Below are 23,373 nucleotides of genomic sequence, written 5' to 3' on the forward strand. Positions count from 1 at the left end.
CAGAGATTTCATGTTGTTGTTGCAGCTTATTCGGTTAAACTCCTGTTTTCATGACATGTACACTACCTACCACCTCACTCCAATTACAGAGTTTTTGTTTCTTGTTTACTTGACATTTAAGAAATGTGACTGGTTACTTAAAGAGGAATCCTAGCGATTTTAAACCCCAAAATCAGATAAAGGACAAAAACTATTCAGCCTGTGAAAACAGCTGTTTAATGTCATTTTTTTTATGGAGGGAGCTTTGTTATGTCTGGGGAAAATATCCTGTGTGATGTCAACCAAGTTATCTGGGTTTGGGATTGGAGAGCATAAATTTAGAATTTTGGAAAGCCTGCATGACAAAGTAGACGTAGGACCCTATTTTAACGATCTGAAACGCAAGTATCAAACGTGAAACGCAAGTAGCTTTGTGGGTGGATCTCGGGCGCTGTTGCTATTATACCGGCGGGATAAATGACTCTTGCACCCAACGCAAACCTAAAATGGGTTGGTCTGAAGTAGCTAGGTGTGGTTTGGGCGTAATGTGCAATAAACCAATTGGAGCATCTTCTCACATTACCTTTAAGAGCAGGCGCGCTTGTTCCATGGCAGATTGCTATTATGACGGTGGATTTGCCTGGCGCATGCCAGCGGGAGCTGTCCGAGATGCGGCAAAGTAATAAATGCCCGTCTTGGCTGGGTGGCGATGTTGCTGCGGCCTCTCGGGCGCATCTCCACAGTCTGGAGAGGATTGCTGCAGCCATGGAGCGTGGGCCTCCAAACGCACCACCTGCACCTGCTGTGCCCCTTCCTCCTCCCCTCCACTCCATCTCCGTCCACCCGCTCCACCAGGAGCATTGCCACTCCAGGACCAGAGTGATTAAAGTGTCCAATCCCGCCGTAGTTCAACCTCACGTCTCCTTAAGTCTGGAACTGCTGTGTCCTTGTAGATGAGGGAAGCAAAGTGTTATGCACACGCTACATTATGGCCAAGCATGCGCCCCTAAAATAGCATCTGAATAACGCGCCACTAGACTTTAGACCAGGTTTTTCCTGGTCAGTGGAGGAATTGTTTTCTGAAACTGCAAAATAGCACTAGGGAACGTTTGTGCCGGAACACGCCTCCTCTTTTCGCTGAACTGCATGTGCTGAAGTGCATTCCCTAATTTACTGACGTGCATCTGTGGAGGGAAAAGTCCGCTGTGTGTCGGGTGCAAAATAAGAACAATACATGCGTCGGTGTACAAAGGCAATTGCGATGAGTGCAAGACAGGGCCTGTAGAGTTTGAAAGATGTTTTCATTAGACCCTGCCTGGCGGGTATTTACCCACACCCGCAAGCAGGGTCTAATGAAAAGTCACATTTTAGAATGGGACACAATCCCAAACAATGTGACAATGCAGAAAAACTTGACTTAAAGTGCTCATATTATGCTCATTTTCAGGTTCATAATTGTATTTAGATGTTGTACCAGAATAGGTTTACGTGGTTTAATTTTCAGAAAACACCATATTTTTGTTGTACTGCACATTGCTGCAGCTCCTCTTTTTACCCTGTGTGTTGAGCTCTCTGTTTTAGCTACAGAGTGAGACATCTCCCTTCTGTTCCATCTTTATTAGGAGTCGCACATGCGCCGTAAGTACTGCTAGCCAGTCAGAAGCAGAGTATGAGGGCGTGCCATGCTAGCAGCTAGGCGAGCATTATAACGTGTGTTACAAAGTGACACACGTTTGTCTCTGAAGTAAAGGCTGGACTACAACTGAGCTGTTTGGAGCAGTTTGTGAACAGTCCTCTGTTGGAGATGGTAAATCCCTTTGGTGTGGACTTTGGGCTTTTTCACTTTGGAAGCCTATTACATGCACAAAAAAGATATATAACACTATAAAGGAAAGGGAGAAAGCCAAAAAGCATAATATGAGCACTTTAACTGCTTGTACACAATTTTACACTTCTAGATCTGTTCACTCGATAAAAACCACTTTATATACGGTCACTCTCTTGTTATTACCCTAGTTTTCTACTGACTGTGCTGCTCTTGTTCTTACTCTTGTTTGGAATGTGGTGTGAATGGAGGAATACATGCTCACAATGCACTTGTGTAAGGTGGAAATGCTTTTTGAAACGCACGTCCTCGACTGGGCAAACATGTCCTAGCCCCCAGATCTGAAGACACCATCTGAATCCCATCATTTCATTTGGAAGTTAGAGCTGGGCAGCATTGACAAAACCGTTCTCTCAATATTGATTATGTGATAGTGTTTTGGGTAAGACTATTGGTATTTCCATGATTTATATTTTTTATAGGGGTTGCTAATTTGGTTATTGAGAAGGGAAAAAGTGTTGATAATAGACAGGACAGTTAGGTAAGGTCTGAATTGTTTTATTATTACTTTACTGTAATGCAGCCTTTAACAAGTTAAGACAATATTTACCGCAATCAAACACCCAGATGATATCTTCTCACGTCACAGTATTGATTTCTTTTTTTTTTTTAATTGATGGATCTCCCCGCTGATGTAGGAGTTGTGAGTAAACTGTTATTTTCCTTTCGACCAATGATTTTGGAGCAGAAGCCTGTAGCTGCGTTGTGTATGCCTCTCCACCACCACACAAACACACGGTGTATGATAGTGGTGCAGTCGGTGTGTTAAGGTAATAACGGCCTGCGGTGCTCTTCTCACCTCCTCTTCTGGGCTTCAGGGCTGCTCTTTCCTCTCCTTTCCCCTCCCCTCGCACGACGTCTCTCAGCCCCGTAAGGCGACCCATTCATCAATAATTGATAATTGGCTGGGACAGGTGAGATGGAGAGGCAATTTGTAGAGAGCATGGTGCGGGTGCACTGCCAGAAGATTGGCTTGGATCAGCCGAGGAAGGACTGAGGTTGGGGAGTTGAGTTGCTAGTCAAGGACGCTCAGCCAGGGGGCCAGTCAGCTGATGTACTGCTACATCACCTGGACACTGTGCATGTACATTTATGGATATGAGCATACAGACACAGACCCTCAATTCGGATAAAGGAAAAACTCCTCAAAACAACCTTTACGAGGATGATGATAATAAAGGGAGAAATCTCATGAAGAGCTGCTGAGAAAGACTCCCTCTTTCAGGACGGACAGACATGCTGAGTAGATATCGTACAAACACAGGAGCCAGCACACACAATATTACAATTTTCAGCCTTAAAAGAACAGTTCCTCCTTATTTTTGGTAAGCCTAAAAGCTAATTTCTCCACACACAAAAAACATACAGCATCTGGTACACCCTGTCCTTAAAATGCTCATATTATGCTCATTTTCAGGTTCATAATTGTATTTTGAGGTTGTACCAGAATAGGTTTATGTGGTTTAATTTTCAGAAGACACCATATATTTGTTGTACTGCACATTGCTGCAGCTCCTCTTTTCACCCTGTGTGTTGAGCTCTCTGTTATAGCTACAGAGTGAGACATCTCACTTCTGTACCATCTTTGTCACACATGCGCAGTAAGTACTGCTAGCTAGTCAGTTGTAGAGCATGAGTGCGTGCCATGCTAGCAGCTAGGCGAGCATTATAACGTGTGTTACAAAGTGACGCATGTTTGTCTCTGAAGTAAAGGCTGGACTACAATAGAGCTGTTTGGAGCAGTTTGTGAACAGTGTTTTCTGTTGGAGATGGTAAGTTACTTTGGGGTGGACTTAATATGAGCACTTTAAGCTATTTTCATTAAGTGAAAGTAAAACGCTATCATGTGTGCATTTGTCTTATTTCATGCAAGGGTGCTTCCTCTTATCATTCAGGGGTTCATGTATATTTTCTGGGCTTGGTCTGACTATTATACAGATGACCCTGCATTGCCTGAATGAATGGACACCTTGTTACACCATTTTAGGAAATCTAATATTAGGCTTATTAAGCTTCAGGTGTAACAAGCAAAGGTGCTACATCACACAGCAAACGCCCCATATTTATAGGGGTTAAGGCGCCGATCATGAAGCATGAACAATGTGTGTCTGGCTGGGGCCATTTGTCGTTGTATCCTCAATTTCCAGCAAGTCACGACGATGGGAAGGAAAAAATTGAACTTGTTGAGAAAAGTAAAAAAACAAACCGCCATCGCAATTTGTCGCAGTCAGGTGGGCAGTGCTCACTACCACAGTGCTAACCAATTTCCTGGGAGAAACCCATGACTGTCGGTTATCTATGAATTAAAACGGTCTGCTCTAAAATTGTACATGTGCCTGGTTGCCATCAGTCCATCAGTTTTGCTAGTGTAGCTCTATTTTAAAAAAAGAAAGAAGAAAAAAAAAGCGTCTGTGCCGTTATGTGGTTTATTCTCTTCAAACACAGTTCCTGCATAACTCAAGAGTTGCTGTCATTCATTTTCTTTCTTTCTTTCATTGTTCCAACTGATCTGCTGTCAAAAAAGTGCACAGAAATATACACATGTTGGTTTTATTTTTGCAGTGAGTCTTGTGTGTGGCTCATGATCCTCCCTACTTCCCCTTCACACAGGCTAATAATGAATACACTCCTTTTTGCAATTTGATTCAGTTTTGCAGTGTTATGGTTGTGTGTTTATAATGCATTGCCTTGTAGGGGAAACGCCGCCGGCGCTACCAGTTTCAAGCTCCTTATGAGCTGCCGGGCTGCATGGAACTTGACCTTATAATGTAAAGTAAATGTAGAACACGTGCACATGCACACAATGTAAGAATTAGGTTCCCACAAAACACATGCTTTAGTCAAGTCACCCATAGATTCCTCTCTAACACAATTCATGTTCTGCTCACCTTCCTACAACTTCCCACCTTCTTTTCTACTCCCTTTGCATCTTGTGTTTTTGTTGTTGTATTAATAACCTCAGTCCTGTGTGTGTGTGTGTGTGTGTGTGTGTGTGTGTGTGTGTGTGTGTGTGTGTGTGTGTGTGTGTGTGTGTGTGTGTGTGTGTGTGTGTGTGTGTGTGTGTGTGTGTGTGTGTGTGTGTGTGTGTGTGTGTGTGTGTGTGTGTGTGTGTGTGTGTGTGTGTGTGTGTGTGTGTGTGTGTGTGTGTGTGTGTGTGTGTGTGTGTGTGTGTGTGTGTGTGTGTGTGTGTGTGTGTGTGTGTGTGTGTGTGTGTGTGTGTGTGTGTGTGTGTGTGTGTGTGTGTGTGTGTGTGTGTGTGTGTGTGTGTGTGTGCGTGCGTGCTGCCGGGGCACTGATAGTGTGTCTGCTATGTGCTGGGCTGAGTGAGGGAGTGAAGGAGTAGTTATTGATTTTGGCCACACATCTCTTCTCCTGAAAATCCCTTGATTGCTTTTGTTCTGCTCTCTGTCTCCCTCTTTCTGTCTCACTTCCTCTAATGAAACTCCAAATGAATTGGAGCACGTACCGACTGCTCTTCTTTCTCTCTGTTGCACTTACTCTCTCTACCACTCTCTCTGGCTTTCTCCCTGCGTCTTTGCCTCTCTTTCCCCCGCTCCCCCTGCTGATTTCTCTATTGCTCCCCTTCCTCCTCTCCCTCTCTCTTCCTCGCCGTTTTTATGTCGCTCTGTCTTCATCTCTTTTGTCACACTTTGCTTCTTCTGTGCTCTTCTATTTATCTCTCTGTTTATCTATTTCCCTGTCCATCTCACTTTCTCTTTCCTCGTCTCCACCTCCATTTCCTCCATTCTCCTCATCCACATGTGAGGAAGCGACTGTGCGTCGAAGATGTTGCCTACCAGCAGCAGCTAAATCTATTCTTATAGGATGACTCAGACACATGAACTGCTCAGATGGGCAGATAGCCCTTCAACAGTCGCTCTGTCCATCCATCCGTTCTTGGACGATTACTGAGGACTGTTTTTCACCATCAGATCTTTTAATCCAAGCTAGCAGGGTACACAAGGTTACACCTGGAATCAAAGAAAAGTCTTGGAGAATCCTTGTTGTAGCACTCCCAGCCACAATGCCGTACATGCTGAGACTGGCTTGAGAGAAATTGGCTCAGTCAACAACAAAAGCCTGAAGAGAAACGTTACTTTACTATTCAAGTGGTGTGCTACTCAGCCTGCGAAAACCGTTGTATCATGCTTTCTGTGGCTCTGGAGGAACTTCGTCAAGTCGGAGGAAACACCTTGATGATTTCTGCTTTACAAACTAGGTGTAAGCAGTTTGAAAGACATGCACGTTTGACAGGTCAGGATGATACTTTATGGAAGTGCAATACAGTATCACCACTTTAACATAAACACATCCTTTTCCTTCTGTCCTTTTATGGAGCCGGTGTATCCTAAACCCATACTGTAATCTCAGCCTAATGTTAAGGGTCAGTTCACACACACACACACACACACACACACACACACACACACACACACACACACACATTCTTCGTTTTTAATTGCCCAAGTTTTGAGATATCTTTGAGATTTCTGCCACTGCCCTAATTCCAGGGAGGTGCACAGGTACGGGCTATTGTTGCCCGGGCAACGGCCCGTTTGCCCTGATTGGCTTAGCTGGTGAAAGAGCCTAAATAAACTTTTTTCTTTCCTTTTTTTTTTGCTGTTGTGCCTGCATTAATACGATAAAACGGCCATCATTACTAAAGTTAAATCAAATTAAATCACTATATCATCCAATCTTGCCCTCAGCGATGCCCTCTGCCCCCAGTCACGTGACTTTGTTTACATTCTCACACACGGAGCAGCGCAAATGAAAGCCAAGCCCTTCTGCCTTCACGTGAGTTTTTAAAGTTATGGAGATTATGACAAATGCCCTGTGAATAGTAACCAAAAAAATTCACTTAAGCTTCGAATAATGTGCAGCTTCAGTTTGTAACGTTTGCATCGCGTCGCGCAGCATTGCCTTATGTTAAGGTCAGATGCTACGTTATCAACCAAAGCTAATGACATAACCTATGTTCAGCAGCAGGCAAACTCTACGTCGGTTACATTTAGTGCGTTCTGTAGAGAAGAGAAAGGGCTCAGGGATGGGATGTTTGGGCTCTTGAATAATGCTAGGTTATACATTATTTATGTTATTATATATGTTATGTTAGTTTTCAACCAACAATCAGATGTGAAGTTAGTGAAAGTCGCCTTACTTTGTTATTAGATGATAAATTTAATGTCCCAATTGGTTAATGTAATAAACTTTGCATAAAAAAAAAAAAAAAAAAGAATCAGCAGCTAAAAGATCTGCAACTTTGTAGGGCTGGATTAAAACTGCCAGCAGGCCAGCTGTGAGAGAAGCATTTGATAATGTCAAACAACCATCCTACATTATTCATTTAATGTGAAGTTGGCCTATTTTATCAGAATCATTTTTCTTTAAGTTGGAGTAGTGTAAGAACTCATTAAAATAAATGCACAATAAATTGTGTCTGTGCCATGTTTGGCATTGTGAATTAGTTATTATTTTATGTATATCAAAAGTCAAACATTTGAGAACCTGGGGATTGAGTAAAAAACTTTTACTAGCTTTAGTCATGTTGTAATTGTTCTTTATAATACATACATTATTATTATTATTATTATTATTATTATTATTATTATTTATGGTGCCAAATCATAACATTAGTTATCTCAACCAGAATCATTGAGCGCAGCCACAGTCTGCCTTTTTTTCCAGATTAGAGCAATAGCCCCTCCAAATGTCTGTGCACGTCCCTGCCTAATTCTGTGGAGGTAAAAAAAAAAAAATTGTTTCTGCTAAACGCAAAAAATACAAAGAGATTTAGCGAGGGCATCTCTCTCCAGAAACCGTGTCCCTGTTACTCTGGATAATCCACAGAACAGGTAGAAAGTAGTTCCAATAAAGACTTTTGACAGTGAGGTCTGTGGATTACCCAGAATAACTGGGACATTGTTTCGGAAAGCAACATTGCTTTTAAAAAAAAATGTTTTTCTTTTTCAGTGCTTTTAGCACCACAAAATAAAATTCCCTTAAGCTCCCTTGTATCGGGGGTGACGGCAGAAATCTCAGAAACTGAAATCTCCAAACTCGGGGAAATACAACTGAAGCTATCTGAATTAATTTAACTTTTTTGTTTGTTTGTGTTTGGAAGAGGTGTAATTCGGTTGAACAAATATTTTAATCTTAAACCTTTTTATTGTTTTTAAGTCATTAAACTGTTCTTATTTGCTCCAAGGTAGTTCTCATGATGACAAGTATTACATCTGATTTCTGTGGGTTTTCTCTCCACCAGGTATACATTCTGGTGGGGAAATGCATCACATTGTTCTATTTATTTATTTGTGTTACAAAAAAAAAAAAAAAAAAAGTAAGGCTATCCACCTTTTGGAAAAAACAGTGTGAATTTAAATTAACTGCATTTTAGTCCTACATTTCCAAGAAAAAATACTGCCCTTTTCTTAATGGAAGTTACCGAATTGCCTGCTGTGTCTTTCTGCTGTTCTAAACAGATAACCCGGAAGATTAGACTTTACGCTGGTGTTTTCTAATATCCCATTCAGCTTATTGTAGTAGTTTTCACGCTTGAAATACAAGAGATTACCCAAATACTAGTATAATGAAAACCCAGTTGGAGGGCATTAAAATGATGGAGAATCCTGAGCCGCGTGAACCACGTCGTCGCTTGTGTAATATGGGTAGAAATGTAGAATTGGAGGAGAAAACCGTAGCCAGATGTTGTTTGATTCATATCGCAGGTCTCGTGTAGACATAATCAGTGCGATGTATGTAAAATATCTGTATGTGTACACAAGTCTCCTTCTTCCCGAGGACTGTATTGTTCCGGCTCATCAAATGTGCATCCTTGTGCTTTATATTCCCTTGTTGTGCATCTGACACAGTTTTGTGGCTGCAGCCGATACATTTGCATCCCCCTCCTCGTCGTTCCACCTCACCCGACGGGTTTATGTTGACCTTTGCCCCTCCTTTTCTACCACCCAGGGGAGCTGGAGGAGGAGATGGAGAACCCAGAGATGACGGACCTCCCCGAGAAACACAAACACCAGCTCAGACACCGAGAGCTCTTCCTGTCCCGCCAACTGGAGTCTTTACCTGCCACACACATCAGGTACACTGCTGTAACCGCAGCCTCGGAATCATCGGTTTTCATTCTCCGTTTATTCTGTCGTTCCCTCTTTCACCCAAGAGTTTTGAACTCCCACAGCGCACTGTTTTGTTAGCAAACACCTATCCCAAGCTGTGAACAAAGCCTCTATACAATTCCATCGGGCTACTATTGAGTTTTTACAATAAAAACCTTCCCGTGGAATTGCTCGAAACAAGTCAAAATTAATCAAATAAGGGCACTGCAAAATCACCATTTGTTTAAAAAACTTGTGCCATTATCTTGCTTCATTGTGAGAATTCTTTTCACTTATTTCACAAATAATGGATAATACCTTTTTAATGTTGTCCTGGATCCGAGATTTCTTTTTCCTCGGATGGCATGTGCCGCCCCTACTCTGCCTCTGATTGGCTTATCCTAATATTCTCACCCTAACCCTGACCAGTCTCACTCCTCATGCCTGAACCTAACCAACCCCTGCCATCGAAGGAAACCAGTACTAGTCAATCAGAGGCCGAGTGGGATTCATAATTTAGCATCCTGGACACCTGTGGTTACCGTGGTAACTGCAAGCATAGTTTAATACTACAGTGAACCCTCCTTGAGCAGCTACTTTGTCAGAAATGCAACGCAAGACCAACTGGAGTATCTACAGATAGGTGTTTACAGAGCAGCCGGTCACACTTGCATTGTTGTTATAAATAAGTAAGTTTTTAAAAATAGTTAGGTCTACAAAAAAGCCAGAAAAAAAGTGAGACCTGTCTATCACAATATCCTAAAGCACAAGCGGGTGACGTCTTCAAATGTCCTGTTTTGTCCAGCCAACAACACAAAACCCAGAATGATTCAATTTACTACAGTGTAAAGCAGCATATACAGTACTGGCATGTGAATAGTGTACGTGTTGAACCATCAAATGTTGAAACAATGAATCGATTATCAAAATAGTTGCCGATTTAATTTTCTTTCAGTCGACTAATCGGAGCAGCTCTATTAAAATAGGTATTCGAGGTAGCATAAATTATTCAGTAGCAGCAAATGCTACTTTCCTCTCTGATCACACTGGTTTTTAATGAACTTGGAGATTTAATGAAACCATTTGACTACTTAACCCATTATTTCTGGGTATTTTGTTATAATCTTCCATTCTTTTTTTATAGCCATAATACGGAAATCAAATTTCTACCCTTTTTGGATTCTGCGCGTGTGACTGTAAAAACTGCAGGTCCCTGACTCACTTGAAGGATGATGACGCTGTGATTATTTATTGATTCCTCCACTCGCATTATCTGCTACACATCAAGGGTTGTGTGAGCACTGAAAGATGGTGCGAAGCCGTTTTGAGCCAGTCGGCTTTCAGTCTACAACCAACTCCGACGTAAAATAATCCAGTGTGCACGTTGAGCGCTAAATGTCAACGGAAAGCTGTTCCTACATATATATGAAAATACCCTGAGCCCTTTTTGTTTAGTGAGGATTCAAACTTGATTAGGTTTTTTTTTTTTTTTTTTTTTTACTTTTACTTAACACCTGTGTGCTGCCGCAGCAGCGAGGTTACACAAGATGTTTTGAGTTCATCACCCCGCTGAATGGGGTTTGCTTCGGGCTACAGCGGTATGACTACTTAGCTGGTAAATAATTTGGATTCAGACAGCAGCAGCTGAGGGACAGAGATGAGTGCTGCCAGCATCCACACACTTAAATAACAGGCTGTGCCAGCTGGAACCAAATCAATATCACTGTTGCAGTTTCTCAGATACATCCTACGTCAAAGTATACCCGCTGACGGTCAGACCAGGGTAGCACTTATGCAACGTGTTATCCCCTGGACTTTAAGTCTTGTCTATTAGTCTGTGCTTCACACAGCCCCTAACTAGAGCTGCAAAGATTAAGCGATTAGTTGTCAACTATTAAATCAATTGGCAACTATTTTGATAACCAATTAATCGGTTTGAGTGGAAGGGAAGAAGAAAGGAAAAACATTTTCTGAATTCCAGCTTCTTAAATGGGAATATGTTCTAGTTTTTTTCACTGCTCTATGACTGTAAACTAAATATTGTTTGAGTTGTGGACAAACAATACATTTGAGGACGTCATATTGGGCTTTAGGAAAAACTGATCCGGTATTTTTTTTCTTTTTTTTACCATTTTGTGACATTTTACTGTATAGACCAAACAACTAATCGATTAATCTAGAAAATAATCGACCGATCAATTGACAATAAAAAAAAAAGTTAGCTGCAGCCCTAATGTTAACTATTCACTCTTTCTTCTCCCTCCTGTCTTTCCCACTCCTTTTTTTTTTATTTCCTTACATCCCTTTCTGGACTCCAGGGGGAAGTGCTGTGTGACTTTGCTGAACGAGACCGAAGCGCTGAAGTCTTATATAGACAGAGAGGTACGTACCCCCAGCTCCATACGCTAAATTTACAGGACGGGGTCTTTTAACTGCGATTAGTTGTGTTAGATTTCAGGATGATCTAAGAGAGTGTGTGTGAGAGACTTATGAGTTAACAGATTCTTGTTTCCAGCTGAATTATTCAACGTGTTGACCCAGAATGTTCTTTTCACATACCGTAATGAGCAGACGAGAGACTAGCAGAGGGGGAGACGCGCGCGCACACACACACACACACCACACACACACACACACACACACACACACACACACACACACACACACACACACACACACACACACACACACTCCTCTCTTGCGCCTCTTCGTTTGCCCGTCTCGCTTCCTGTTCCTTTCATACTATCCTCACGCCTTCCTGCCATCTGTATTTCCAGGATGCCTTCTTCTACTCGCTGGTGTATGACCCTCAGCAAAAGACTCTGCTGGCTGATAAGGGAGAGATCCGCGTTGGGAACAAGTACCAGGCCGACATCACCGACCTCCTGAAAGAAGGTACATCATACTTGAACTTAAATCTTGGGCGTTTTTAATTGACACAGTTTTCCAGAGAAGCTTATTCACGGAGTAGCACATTAACGTTTTCCTGCAGGGGTCTTTTTTTACCCTCCTGTGTACTGATTTCTTCTTCTTTCTTCTTCTTCTTCTTTTTTTTTTTTTTTTTTCTTTTTTTGAAATTTTTCAGCATTAATATGGCAGTCTGAGCCATAATGAACCGCTTAACTTTTGATGTTTTTGTAACTGCTCAATTGCCAGGAACATTTCATGAACTTTAAGTGGCCGCCACTGGCTACCTCCAATCCTACCAGCCTGTACACCACATGCTGCTGCTATCCTGCACCCGTAATCTCATCCCGCAGGTAAATAGAGCGGGTTGTGGCTTAAAATAGAGGACATAGTTAATATAATGCAATTAATATAGCAAGACTTGCTAATTAGTGTCATCAATGTTGTTTAATGTCCCAGACCGGATACTCAGACTTTAAAGCTGATACTCTTCCTTTTTATTAGTCTGTCCGTTCTCTGCTGATGAAGATGTGAACCATTCAGGGAACTCGGATACAGTAAAAATCAGCTCATGTATCGTTTCCCTTGTCATAGTTTCTATGGTTGCCATGGTCACAAGGCAGCAAGTTGAACCATCATAAACTGCATCATATGCAGCGGCAGATAACCGTGCACATACATAAGCCGCTGTAAACCGCTACATTGAAAACAATGGAGGCGGTGGCAGCAACCGCTCGCTGTCTGAACGCATCTTAAAGCTTGAAGCAACTAATGCAGATGTGGCCGTTTTAAATTCTATTAATGTCAGGTTAGACATTATACCTTCCGCATACAAAGAGATTTTATTTTTTTATATCTTTGCAACTTGTCCATAATATAAAGATCAATTATTACTTTCATTGAACCAAGTCTGAAAGATATTTTCCAGGCATTTTGTGCCATTATTGTGTGCAGATATTCAGTGTTTTTTTCAAATGTGACTATTTTTCTGCCAGTGTTTTTATACTTAGCAGGTGGGAAAACCTCTGAAATTGCAATTAGGCCTCATGGGGACACCGAGCTCTCTAATTTAACCCATGTTAATGAAATTCTGTTAAATGTGTTAGAAGCTCAGGCGGGCTGGCTTGTTGGTTTGCAGGCTGGCAGCTTGACAGACCCCACCTATTTAAAACTGTGGGATTCATTAAAACATTGCATGAGGTAGTCATTTAAAAGAAGGAAAAAAAAAAAACAGGAAGAAAATCTAATTTGATTGTGGGATTTACAAACTAATGTTGCACATATGTGGTCAATAAGGAGCCGTAGTGGCCTTGAACAGCGTAGGACCCACTGTGTCTGTATGTGTGTGTCTTCTGGGGGTGTGTAGGCGAGGATGATAGCAGAGACTTGGAGAAACTAGAGGAGAAGGTCTGGGACCCCAACAGCTCACTGACGGAGAAACAGATTGACCAGTTCTTAGTGGTAGCTCGGTAAGTCAACACACAAGTGCAAAAGCATACAAGTGATATATATTGCCTTCTAGCTGTTTCCCTGCTTCCAATCTTTGTGCTAAGTGCAGCTATTAGTCTATAATTGGCTCCTGCTTTATTTTGAAGTTATAAGAGTGGTGTCTCTGCATTAAGATTCATTTGGACATTTTGTAAACCGAATTTATTTATTTTTTTAGCTAAATATTGCTGCTTAGTAGTTTCTTTGTTTTTGGGCATGTTTAGGCATTTATTAGATAGGATAGCTTTAGACATGAAAGGGGAGAGAGAGGGGGAACAACATGCAGCAAAGGGCCGCAGGTCGGAATCTAACCCACGGCCACATGCGTCAAGGACTAATCCTCTGTATGTGGGCGCACGCTCTACCAGGTGAGCTACCCAGGCGCGCAAGTTTTAGGTTTTTCAATGCAAATTGGCTGGAGTTGTATCATTTGTAGTTGTAGTGTTGCAACACTACAACACAGAATATTTTATCAGGAAGCACTGGGTTTGTTTTTCTGCATAAATGGTTCAGAAAAAGAACATCGGCTGGAACTGTAAATGAACCACTAAATCTAGATGATGAAAGTAAAACTGAAAGTTTATTACCCGTCTCTCTCTATATACATTTTCTTTATATTTTGCGTCATGTTTGTGTCCCATAGGTCAGTAGGTACATTCGCCAGAGCCTTGGACTGCAGTAGTTCTGTCCGGCAGCCCAGCCTGCACATGAGTGCTGCTGCAGCTTCCAGAGACATCACCTTGGTGAGATACTCCTACATACACACATGAAAGCAGCCTTTGCGTTAAATCAGCATCGCACCAGAGGTGGAAAGTGTGGCACTTGTGTTGATCAATGAATGTAGTGTGCATGTGTACATGCGTGTTTGTGTGTGTGTCTGTTAGTAGTCTGGATCAACTATTTCCAGGATAATTGCTGGATGTCACTCACTCTCTGCTCTCTGTCTTGCCGTTCTTAAACTCTGTTCGCTCATCGGGAAACGACACCAAAAAATTGCAAATGACAAGTTTTTAAGTTAATTCTGTGACTGATTGTAAAGATTTACAAAGAATATGTTTACGACATTTACTATCTAACTCTGGGAATTTTGGGACCGATTGGTGGGAATGGCTGTGGATTAAGTAACATTACACAGGCGATACACTGACAAGAACAAATTACATTTAACCATGTATCCAGCTCATTTAAATAGCTCACGTTACTGTATTGTGTGAACAGTTAACTTCATTTAATATTGTATGTACCAAAACAAGTTCCTTCCCGAGACTATTTAGCAGAGCCACCGTCGCGGTGTCCAGAGCTTAGCGCCGCCCAAGATTGTGATTGGTTTAAAGAAATGCAAACATTTGTTTTGTTTTTCTCCTATCCTGGAATGTATGTGTGGTAGAGCCAGGCAATGCAAGAATGGTCTGTAAGTGATTGTTAAGGATAACCACACACAGGCCTCAATAAACACATGGCCCAAGAAGCCTGGTTTCGGTCTACGCTGCCCTAGATCTTATCCTCATATTTAAAACATAGATGAGACGCCTTCTAGACACACACACACACACACACACACACACACACACACACACACACACACACACACACACACACACACACACACACACACACACACACACACACACACACACACACACACACACACCGCCTTGAACAAGGGGCTGCATATTAACTCCCTGGACTGAACAAATCATACAAATCACACTCCTCCCAACAAGTACCAACATAATATTCATTGCATGAGTGGTTCAAACAACAATAACAAGTCCTGAGACTAACATGTTTTTGTTTCTTCCCCTGTTTAGTTTCACGCCATGGACACCCTCCATGCCACGGGCTATGACATGACCCGAGCCATCACAGCGCTGGTGCCTCAGGGCGGGCCCGTCCTATGCAGGGATGAAATGGAGGAATGGAGCGCCTCGGAGGCCAACCTGTTCGAGGAAGCGCTAGAGAAATACGGCAAAGACTTCACCGACATCCAACAGGATTTTGTGAGTAGCAAACCAATAAAAAGCCAATTTCAAGGAGCAGTTATATTTGGGGAAATAAAATCTGAAACTGCAACCACTAGATGGTTAGCTTAGCTTAGCATTAAGACCGGAAACCGGGAGGAACAGCGAGTCTTCTTAAAAGATACATTAAGAAAATTGCAAGTCCAAAGTCTGGCTGTATAACCACAACGTGTCAGTTGTACTGTTTGGTTTTGTACGGATTAAACAAACAATGAATAACATGTTAATTAGTGAGCTTTAGAGATGCTGGTAGTGGTATTTCCTCAACCACATCCTACAGCTGGGGCTGAGACATCACATGGTTGTGATGCTCAATGTTTTTGAGGAAAATCTGGGGTGGAAAAGTTTTAAAATGCATTTTCTTACACCTTATATTATCCCTATTTTTGACTTCAAGAGACATTTCATTTAAATCAAATGAAGTATATGAATGGAAACAGACACGAGTGGTATCGATCTCTGCATAAACCCGAACAAGCATTATTTCCAAAATGTTCAACTGCTCCTTTAATTGTGGAGCAGCGTCATCATGGCTGTATTTTATACATCATATCTCTGTGTGGTTTGGATCTTTTTTCAAGCTTCAGCTTGATTAAATGGTGTAGTGAAAGACGTATTGAGCACTTGGTATGCTGCTCATCAGCCTGCATGTGGAGATGCCCAATAATTCTGATTTAGAGATTCTGAGTGCAGAAACCACATAATTAGAATTGAACTTCTTCTGGACATTTTAGTTTATTTAGATGACTTTCGACAGAACAACTTTCAAGCACAATAGTAGTCTTGTGAGCTGAGATTGCAGCCAGCCCATAGTGTAGAGTGAAAACGTTAAAGCTAAGCACAATGACCATTTATCCAGAGAAACATTCCACAGAAATCTCTTTTTGAGAAGTGCTGCCGTTTGTGGACTCTACTAATACGCATTGTGCCGAGCTCTCACTGTGTGCATCACTCCACCACCTGGTGGCTGGCCGCTGTCAGTGCTGCTCCGTTAGGTTTCCACCCAAGCCTTCTCTCACACAACAGGACTACACCATCATTATGGGTGGGGCCTCCACTTGACAGCTCATTTTCCTGTCAAACTTCTCAGAGGGAACCTTACAGTGCAACTTCACTGGGTTCAGACGGATTCTGGGGCCGGTTGTTTCATTTATATGACGAAATCTCTTCATAGTAAATGGTGTTTTTGTGACCGATGAGTACATTCCGTGTGCTAAAGACATTTGTATATTTGTGTGAGAGTGCTAACTCCACTGCTAAAAGGTGTCTTTGACAGTCAAGTGTGTGTAGAAAATATTACACGTTTCTTTGTCAGCCTGCTCTCCCCATTTTATTAACGACAACACTGAAATAATGATTACACTGTGCCTTCTCTCCTTCTCCAGCTGCCCTGGAAGTCCCTGACAAGTATTATTGAGTATTACTACATGTGGAAGACCACAGACAGATATGTACAGCAGGTAAAAACATTCATTATATCTTAGGGATTAAAAAGAAGGAAAAAAAAAATATATATATATATATATATATATAAAAATAATTAGCGGTGTTTTTATTATTCTTTATAGCCCAATAAGTGTTACACATAGATCTTTTTGTATGCATCTGATTTGCATACCAAGTGAAAAAGGAACATGGTTTATCTTTATTTCTTTTACACTGTTACTGAAACAAGTGTTTCTCGTCCTTTTCTGGCCCAATTTCAGGCCCAAACATGATCCTAACTTTTTTTTTTTTTTTTTTTTTTTGATTATTCTCAGTTTGGCCTCTGTGAGCTTGATTTTATGTTTTGGCTGTATCTGTATTCTGACATCAGGGTGGCTCCTAATTAAAACCTATAACAAAAATAATCATAAACTTATATTTCTCATTATAAGTGAGTCAGTTTCATTCAGAAATCTGTCTTAAAATCAATTCAATTGGTATGGGGTGTTGTTGGAGCGAACCTCTCTAATCCCGCCATTCTTTCTCTCCTCCTCCTCCTCCTCCTCCTCCTCCTCCTCGACCTCTGTCTCTTCTCCAGAAACGATTAAAAGCAGCCGAGGCAGAAAGCAAGTTGAAACAGGTCTACATCCCCAACTAGTGAGTACCTCGGTGCAAGTTTCTGTGTGGTTAATTATATTCGTCAGAGATCATGTGTGCATCTCCTTCATCTGAATACGTGGAGTTATCAAGAAAAGTTCAGAGTTGTTCTGACCCTCTACTGCAACGTGTAATATTTTAAATCTGGACCTGGATCTGCTGCTGTTGTCAGAGCAGGATCCCTTCTTTCCCTTTCTTTGTTTTCATGACAGCTCTTAGTGCAGCACCAGTATAACCGCTGTCTCTGGCAGCAGTCTGGTGAATGTTATCTATTCTCTTTGGCCTGTATTATCTATGCTGGTCTGACCCTCTCCTTGTTTCTGTGCCCCCTCCAGTAACAAGCCAAACCCCAACCAGCTGAGTAATAATGTAAAACCAGCTCTGGTGAATGGAGCAGCGGTTGCGGGGGTCCCAGGGGTCCCAGGTGTCCAAGGGGCCCCAGGTGTCCAAGGGGTCCCAGTTGTCCAAGGGGTCCCAGGGGCCCCCGGGCCTCCAGGCTCAGCGCAGACCCCCGGCCTCGGTAGAGCCTGTGAAAGCTGCTACAGTAAGTCATTCACATGTGTGACCCTGCTGTCATTAGACTGCAACAGCTGCTGTTTCTTTCGCTTCTTGAAATAAAAAAATAAAAAAGAGCACAAGTATTGATCAGATTTCATAGGATTCCAATAAGTCTTGCTAAATTGAACATGATGGAGGATGGAACTTAGGAGTATTGCTTTGGCATTCACAGGTGCAATTATATTCAGAGAGGCTGTTGCATACTGAATATGCTTTCACCTTGAGTGTAAAACAACCCTAAAAAGTTATGTAATTTTAAAAAGCCTTTTATGAGAATCAGTTTACAGATGCATTTATTAATTCACAAGCTTTATCTTATTCACTCAAAGGTGCAATCTAAGACAAGTCCTTAAAATGCACTCGGCAAAACACCCAACATAACAATAATACAGGTTAATGACTTTGTTTGTACTGTATAATCAGCTTTATTGACATTTAAAATGTCAGCGTAAGTTAGAGGCTACGAGAGGTTGTCCTCCTTAATTTACTAATACACTAAAACACCAAGCCGACCTTTTAAAATGTATCGGCTCTGGAAACCGTCATGGTCAGTTTGATGAGAAAATTGCTGCTTTACTGTGCAAGCAGGGCCAAAACAAAGTTAACGGGCCTAATGTGGACGTACTCTGAATGATCAGTTTTTAAAGGTGCTCTAAGCAATGTTGGGTGACGTTACTTCTTTCTTTGTTGACGTTCAAAGTATTTTAACACAAAACGGAGACAAGCTCGCTCCTCCCTCCTCCTCATCCCATCCCCTCCCTTCTGTGCTTCAGCGCACTATCCCCCACCCCAACCCCCACCCCAAATCCTTCTTGTCCGTTATTGGCTGAACGCTGGAACACGGTTTGTGTATGTTTGCATTGTCCACGTTGGACCACTTTGTTTTTGTTGGGGTCTGTGGAGCCTGGGCTGTCTACAGAGACCACGTTTTTTTACAGTGTGTTCAGGGGACCGGCAGCTCGCGGATAGTGAGGAGAGGTTTGCTGTATGTGAGAAAAAATGCAGCCAGGGCCGGCGATTGCTATAGGCGACCTAGGCGATTGCCTAGGGCGTCAAAAGTGTTGGGGGCGCCGTGTTGCCCTTAGGTCTACTTCCCATTAATAATAGAATTAGAACGACGAGCGAAATAAAACGTGTTTAAACATGATCATCATAGGGCGCCCCCTCAGCCACACGTTTACTGGTCAACCTTTCATTACGCGACGTTTCCAGTCTCTGGGTCAGACTCAAACACATGGAGCTCTGTGTCCACTCTCACAGCGGCACAGACACGGAGCTGCTGTAGCGCGCCTTGCCTGGTCTGTGCAGCTTCAGGTTTATACGCGCTCTGCTGTGTCCCTATTTCTGCGTAGTTTTGTGTTTCCACGTCCGATGTAGAGCAGCGTAGCCTACAGCCACTTCCCTAAACTGTCTCATTCAGAGACCAGCGTCCCAAACGGGGATCTCTGTCTGTCAGGAGGTCTGAGATCTACCGTATCAGCAGAGCAATCACGTAATGCACAGCAGACTATGGTGCAGGTGGATTATTTTCTGAAATATAGTGACTTCATTCTTGTAATAGCCTATTGTTTTATCACTTTATTTTTCTCACAATATCACAACTCCTCCAAACCTCAGAGAGCACAGATGAGATATAGCCTACTGTATTTTGAATGTGCACAAAGTTTTGAACATGAGCAGAAATCTTGCCCAGACACATCTAAAACATTACAGTAGGGGTTTATTAACTCATTAAAATGAATTCCTGAATCATTCAGGTGAATAATTGTCATATGCACATTTAAGGTGGTTACTTCCTCAACAAAAGAAGCAAAAGAGGGAAGAGTAAATGATGCCTAAAGGCTACATGTGTGCTGACTCAGATATAATTAGAAACATCGATCCAAAGGAGAATAAATACTTGAAAGCAATACAGAATGCCTGAGAGCCTTACGGCAAAATATTCCATTATGTTTTTATATTTGGATTGTAATCTAGGTTTCCCTTTAGATAAAGATATTTCCAGCATAAATTGATTCAGAAAAAGGTAAAAAATATTTTTTTAAAAAGTGCATAAAAATTCACCTGAATGCAGGAAATGAAGTATTTAATGCTCAAAATGTTCAGGGGGTGGACCCCCAGACCCCCACATCATAAATCACCATGCACACAAATCTGGAAACAAAACACTGGCCTTTGGGTTGCCAGACCAGTTATGATTATACCAAATGTTGGTGCCATCTAACTTATATGGAAGCTAGAAACTAAAATGAACATACATTGCTACTCTATCGCTGACACAGCGCTGTGGACATCTGGCAATGCGAGACCGGGGGGGGGGGGGGGGGGGGGGGGCACAAAACTCAATCTCGCCTAGGGCAACCAAAGGGTTAGAACCGGCCCTGCCTGCAGCAGAGTATTATTTGAGTTATTTAAATGGTTGTAGTTAATTCAGTGGTGAATGATCAAAGTGCCCATATTATGCTTTTTCCCCTTTCCTTTATTGCGGTATATATCTTTTTTTTGTGCATCTTATAGGTTTACAAAGTGAAAAAGCCCAAAGTCCACCCCAAAGGGACTAACCATCTCCAACAGAAAACACTGTTCAAAAACTGCTCCAAACAGCTCTATTGTAGTCCAGCCTTTACTTCAGAGACAAACGTGTGTCACTTTGTAACACACGTTATAATGCTCGCCTAGCTGCTAGCGTGGCACTCCCTCATACTCTGCTTCTGATTAGCTAGTAGTCCTTACCTAGGTACTGCACATGTGCGACTCCCAACAAAGATGGAACAGAAGTGAGATGTCTCACTCTGTAGCTAAACACACAGGGTGAAAAAAAGGAGCTGCAGCAATGTACAAATATATGCGTTTTTTTTTTTTATAATTAAACCACATAAACCTATTCTGATATAACCTCTAAATACAATTATGAACCTATAATATGAGCACTTTAAAGGTTGTGCCCTCGCTTACCTGCGCGTTTGTGATGCTCTGTCACACTGCACTACTATATAATACTTTCTTTTGTTTATGCGTGTGCGTGCGTGTGTGTGTGTAGCCAGCAGCTCCTACCAGTGGTACTCGTGGGGACCTCCCAACATGCAGTGTCGTCTGTGCGCTTCATGCTGGACCTACTGGAAGAAGTACGGCGGGCTGAAGATGCCCACAAGACTGGATGGAGAAAGGCCTGGACCCAACCGCATCAGCATGGTACAAACTAACACAAACACACACGTGCTTCACTGGACTCATTTAGTTTATTTATTCTGCAAACCCCAAACAACAGCCTTACTGTTTGCCTAAAGCCTTACCCTCCCTTTAAAGGAATATTTCATCCTCCAGAGAAAATCTTTTTCTTCTCATCCTCAGGCAAGTTAAACCAAGTTTTTATTTAGGGCTGCTTATTTTAATTAAGTGCATTTTTAAAGGTCCCATGACATGCTGCTTTTTGGATACTTTTATATAGGCCTCAGTGGTCCCCTAATACTGTATCTGAAGTCTCTTTCCTGAAATTCAGCCTTGGTACAGAATTACAGCCACTAGAGCCAGTCCCACAATGAGCTTTCCTTAGGATGTGCCATTTCTGTGTCTGTAGATTTAAATGCTATTGAAGAGGAGAGAGGGGGGGCAAGGTGGAGGGGGTTGTGGCCTTGACCAACTGCCACTTTGCAAGCCATGATGTCTCTCTCTTTTTCCTGGGGGCGGGCCAAATTCTCTGGGAGGGCAAAGCAGATAAAGGGGAGGTAACCTTGCTCCTTATGACCTCAAACAGTTTCCAGATCGGCCCATCTGAGCTTTCATTTTGTCAAAGGCAGAGCAGGATACCCAGGGCTCGGTTTACACCTATCACCATTTCTAGCCACTGGGGGACCATAGGCAGGCTGGGGGAACTCATATTAATGTTAAAAAACCTCATAAAGTGACTTTTTCATGCCATGGGACCTTTAATCTTACCAACACTCCCAACCCAAAAGATATTCAGTTTATTATCGGATGTGACAAAGACAAGCATCATATCCTCACTTTTGAAAAGCTGGAACCAGCAAATGTTTGGTATTTTTTTATTTGAAAAATGACAAACAAAAATGAATTAATTATAAAAGTAGTTAAAGGTTAACTTTTCTGGTATTGATTTGTTTTAGCGTACCTCAAAACAATTTGGTACTTTTCTTTCTCCTCAGCAAAAATGACTGTAATACCCTGCATTCAAACATCTTAAACAAGATAATCTAAATTTTCCTTAGCCAAACACTAATTCTTTGTGAACTATAAACACAGCAGTTGATGGAGGTTATCATTGGCGTCTCCCCATAGTATCTCTTGCCTGGAACATTTTCAAACTTTACTTTAAAAAAATGTTTCTACATTTAACAGGTAACAGTAATTAACTCTTGTTCTCATAAGGAACCATACGGTACGTTAACGTGTAAATAACGTAAATGTGTGCATACCCATTTGTGTGTACTATTGTCAAAAAGCCAGATTAAGTACCACATACATTTTGAATGGGTATACATATTGTGTAAAGTAAAATATTAGCTACTAAGTGACTTTGGTGTGTTAAATGGATGGTGCATTTTGGGAAGCATTCCAGTCAGCTCCATTTTGCCAACCAGTATCAATAAGTGATTAAATCCATTGATCTCCAAATGTTGTCGTTGCCATCGCTCGGTTGATGAAATGACCTGTCCCTGGTCCATCGGTGTTTGTCAGATCAAGGCTGCAACACACACTGCTGAACATTTACGGTGTAACAGATGGTTCATTATGTTGCCTAGACTCAGGTTCGACTATAAAATAAAGAAACACGGGCTTCCAATGCCGGAACAAAAACGGCACTGCACGTCTCACTTTATTAACCCACAACACAGTCAACAGCCAGTCATTACAACTCTTTATACACTTCCGTTTTTCCCCGTCACAATAAAAGCTCTATAGGTAACACAATAAATCCTTAAAATGGTATCTAACCGCTTGTACGGTTTGTTTGTACCTCCAGAGCCCCCACGGCCTGCCCCTGCGGCACAGCGGCAGCCCCAAATTCGCAGTGAAGACGCGACAGGCTTTCTTCCTGCAGACCACCACCCTGACGCAGGTGGCACGTCGCATCTGCAAGGACATCATCAGGCCGCGATATCTGGCCAGGCACCCCTACCTCCCTGTCAACACAGCAGCCATCAAGGCAGAGTGTAAGCGCCTCTTGTTTGTCCTCACAGGTGGACTGGGTTGCATTAAGTTTTTATTTACTGTATTTCTACAATGAATTTCTGCAGGTGCGCTGCGGTTGCCAGATGGGCCAAAAAAGCCTTCGCCACTGAAACCTGTGGAGCGTAAACCTCTGGAGTCTGTGGTTCGGTAT

At 42.1% G+C, this 23,373-nt stretch overlaps 1 protein-coding gene across 2 annotated transcripts in view; it reads left to right on the forward strand.

Annotated features, from left to right (window-relative positions):
* mta1 (metastasis associated 1) overlaps window positions 1-23,373 on the forward strand; it is a 53,584-nt gene that overhangs the window by 22,538 nt on the left and 7,673 nt on the right. For both annotated transcript variants that reach the window (XM_028566247.1, XM_028566248.1), the window contains exons 4-15: window positions 8,837-8,963; window positions 11,295-11,358; window positions 11,754-11,871; window positions 13,250-13,352; window positions 14,015-14,114; window positions 15,183-15,371; window positions 16,778-16,852; window positions 17,416-17,474; window positions 17,810-18,018; window positions 21,073-21,224; window positions 23,014-23,203; window positions 23,288-23,373. The exon at window positions 23,288-23,373 is cut by the window's right edge and continues 4 nt beyond it. In XM_028566247.1, the coding sequence (XP_028422048.1) occupies window positions 8,837-8,963; window positions 11,295-11,358; window positions 11,754-11,871; window positions 13,250-13,352; window positions 14,015-14,114; window positions 15,183-15,371; window positions 16,778-16,852; window positions 17,416-17,474; window positions 17,810-18,018; window positions 21,073-21,224; window positions 23,014-23,203; window positions 23,288-23,373 (1,472 nt within the window). The remainder of the gene's footprint in view (window positions 1-8,836; window positions 8,964-11,294; window positions 11,359-11,753; window positions 11,872-13,249; window positions 13,353-14,014; window positions 14,115-15,182; window positions 15,372-16,777; window positions 16,853-17,415; window positions 17,475-17,809; window positions 18,019-21,072; window positions 21,225-23,013; window positions 23,204-23,287) is intronic.

The sequence above is a fragment of the Perca flavescens genome, chromosome 20 (genome assembly GCF_004354835.1).
Source record: "Perca flavescens isolate YP-PL-M2 chromosome 20, PFLA_1.0, whole genome shotgun sequence".
In the NCBI taxonomy this organism is placed as follows: domain Eukaryota; kingdom Metazoa; phylum Chordata; class Actinopteri; order Perciformes; family Percidae; genus Perca; species Perca flavescens.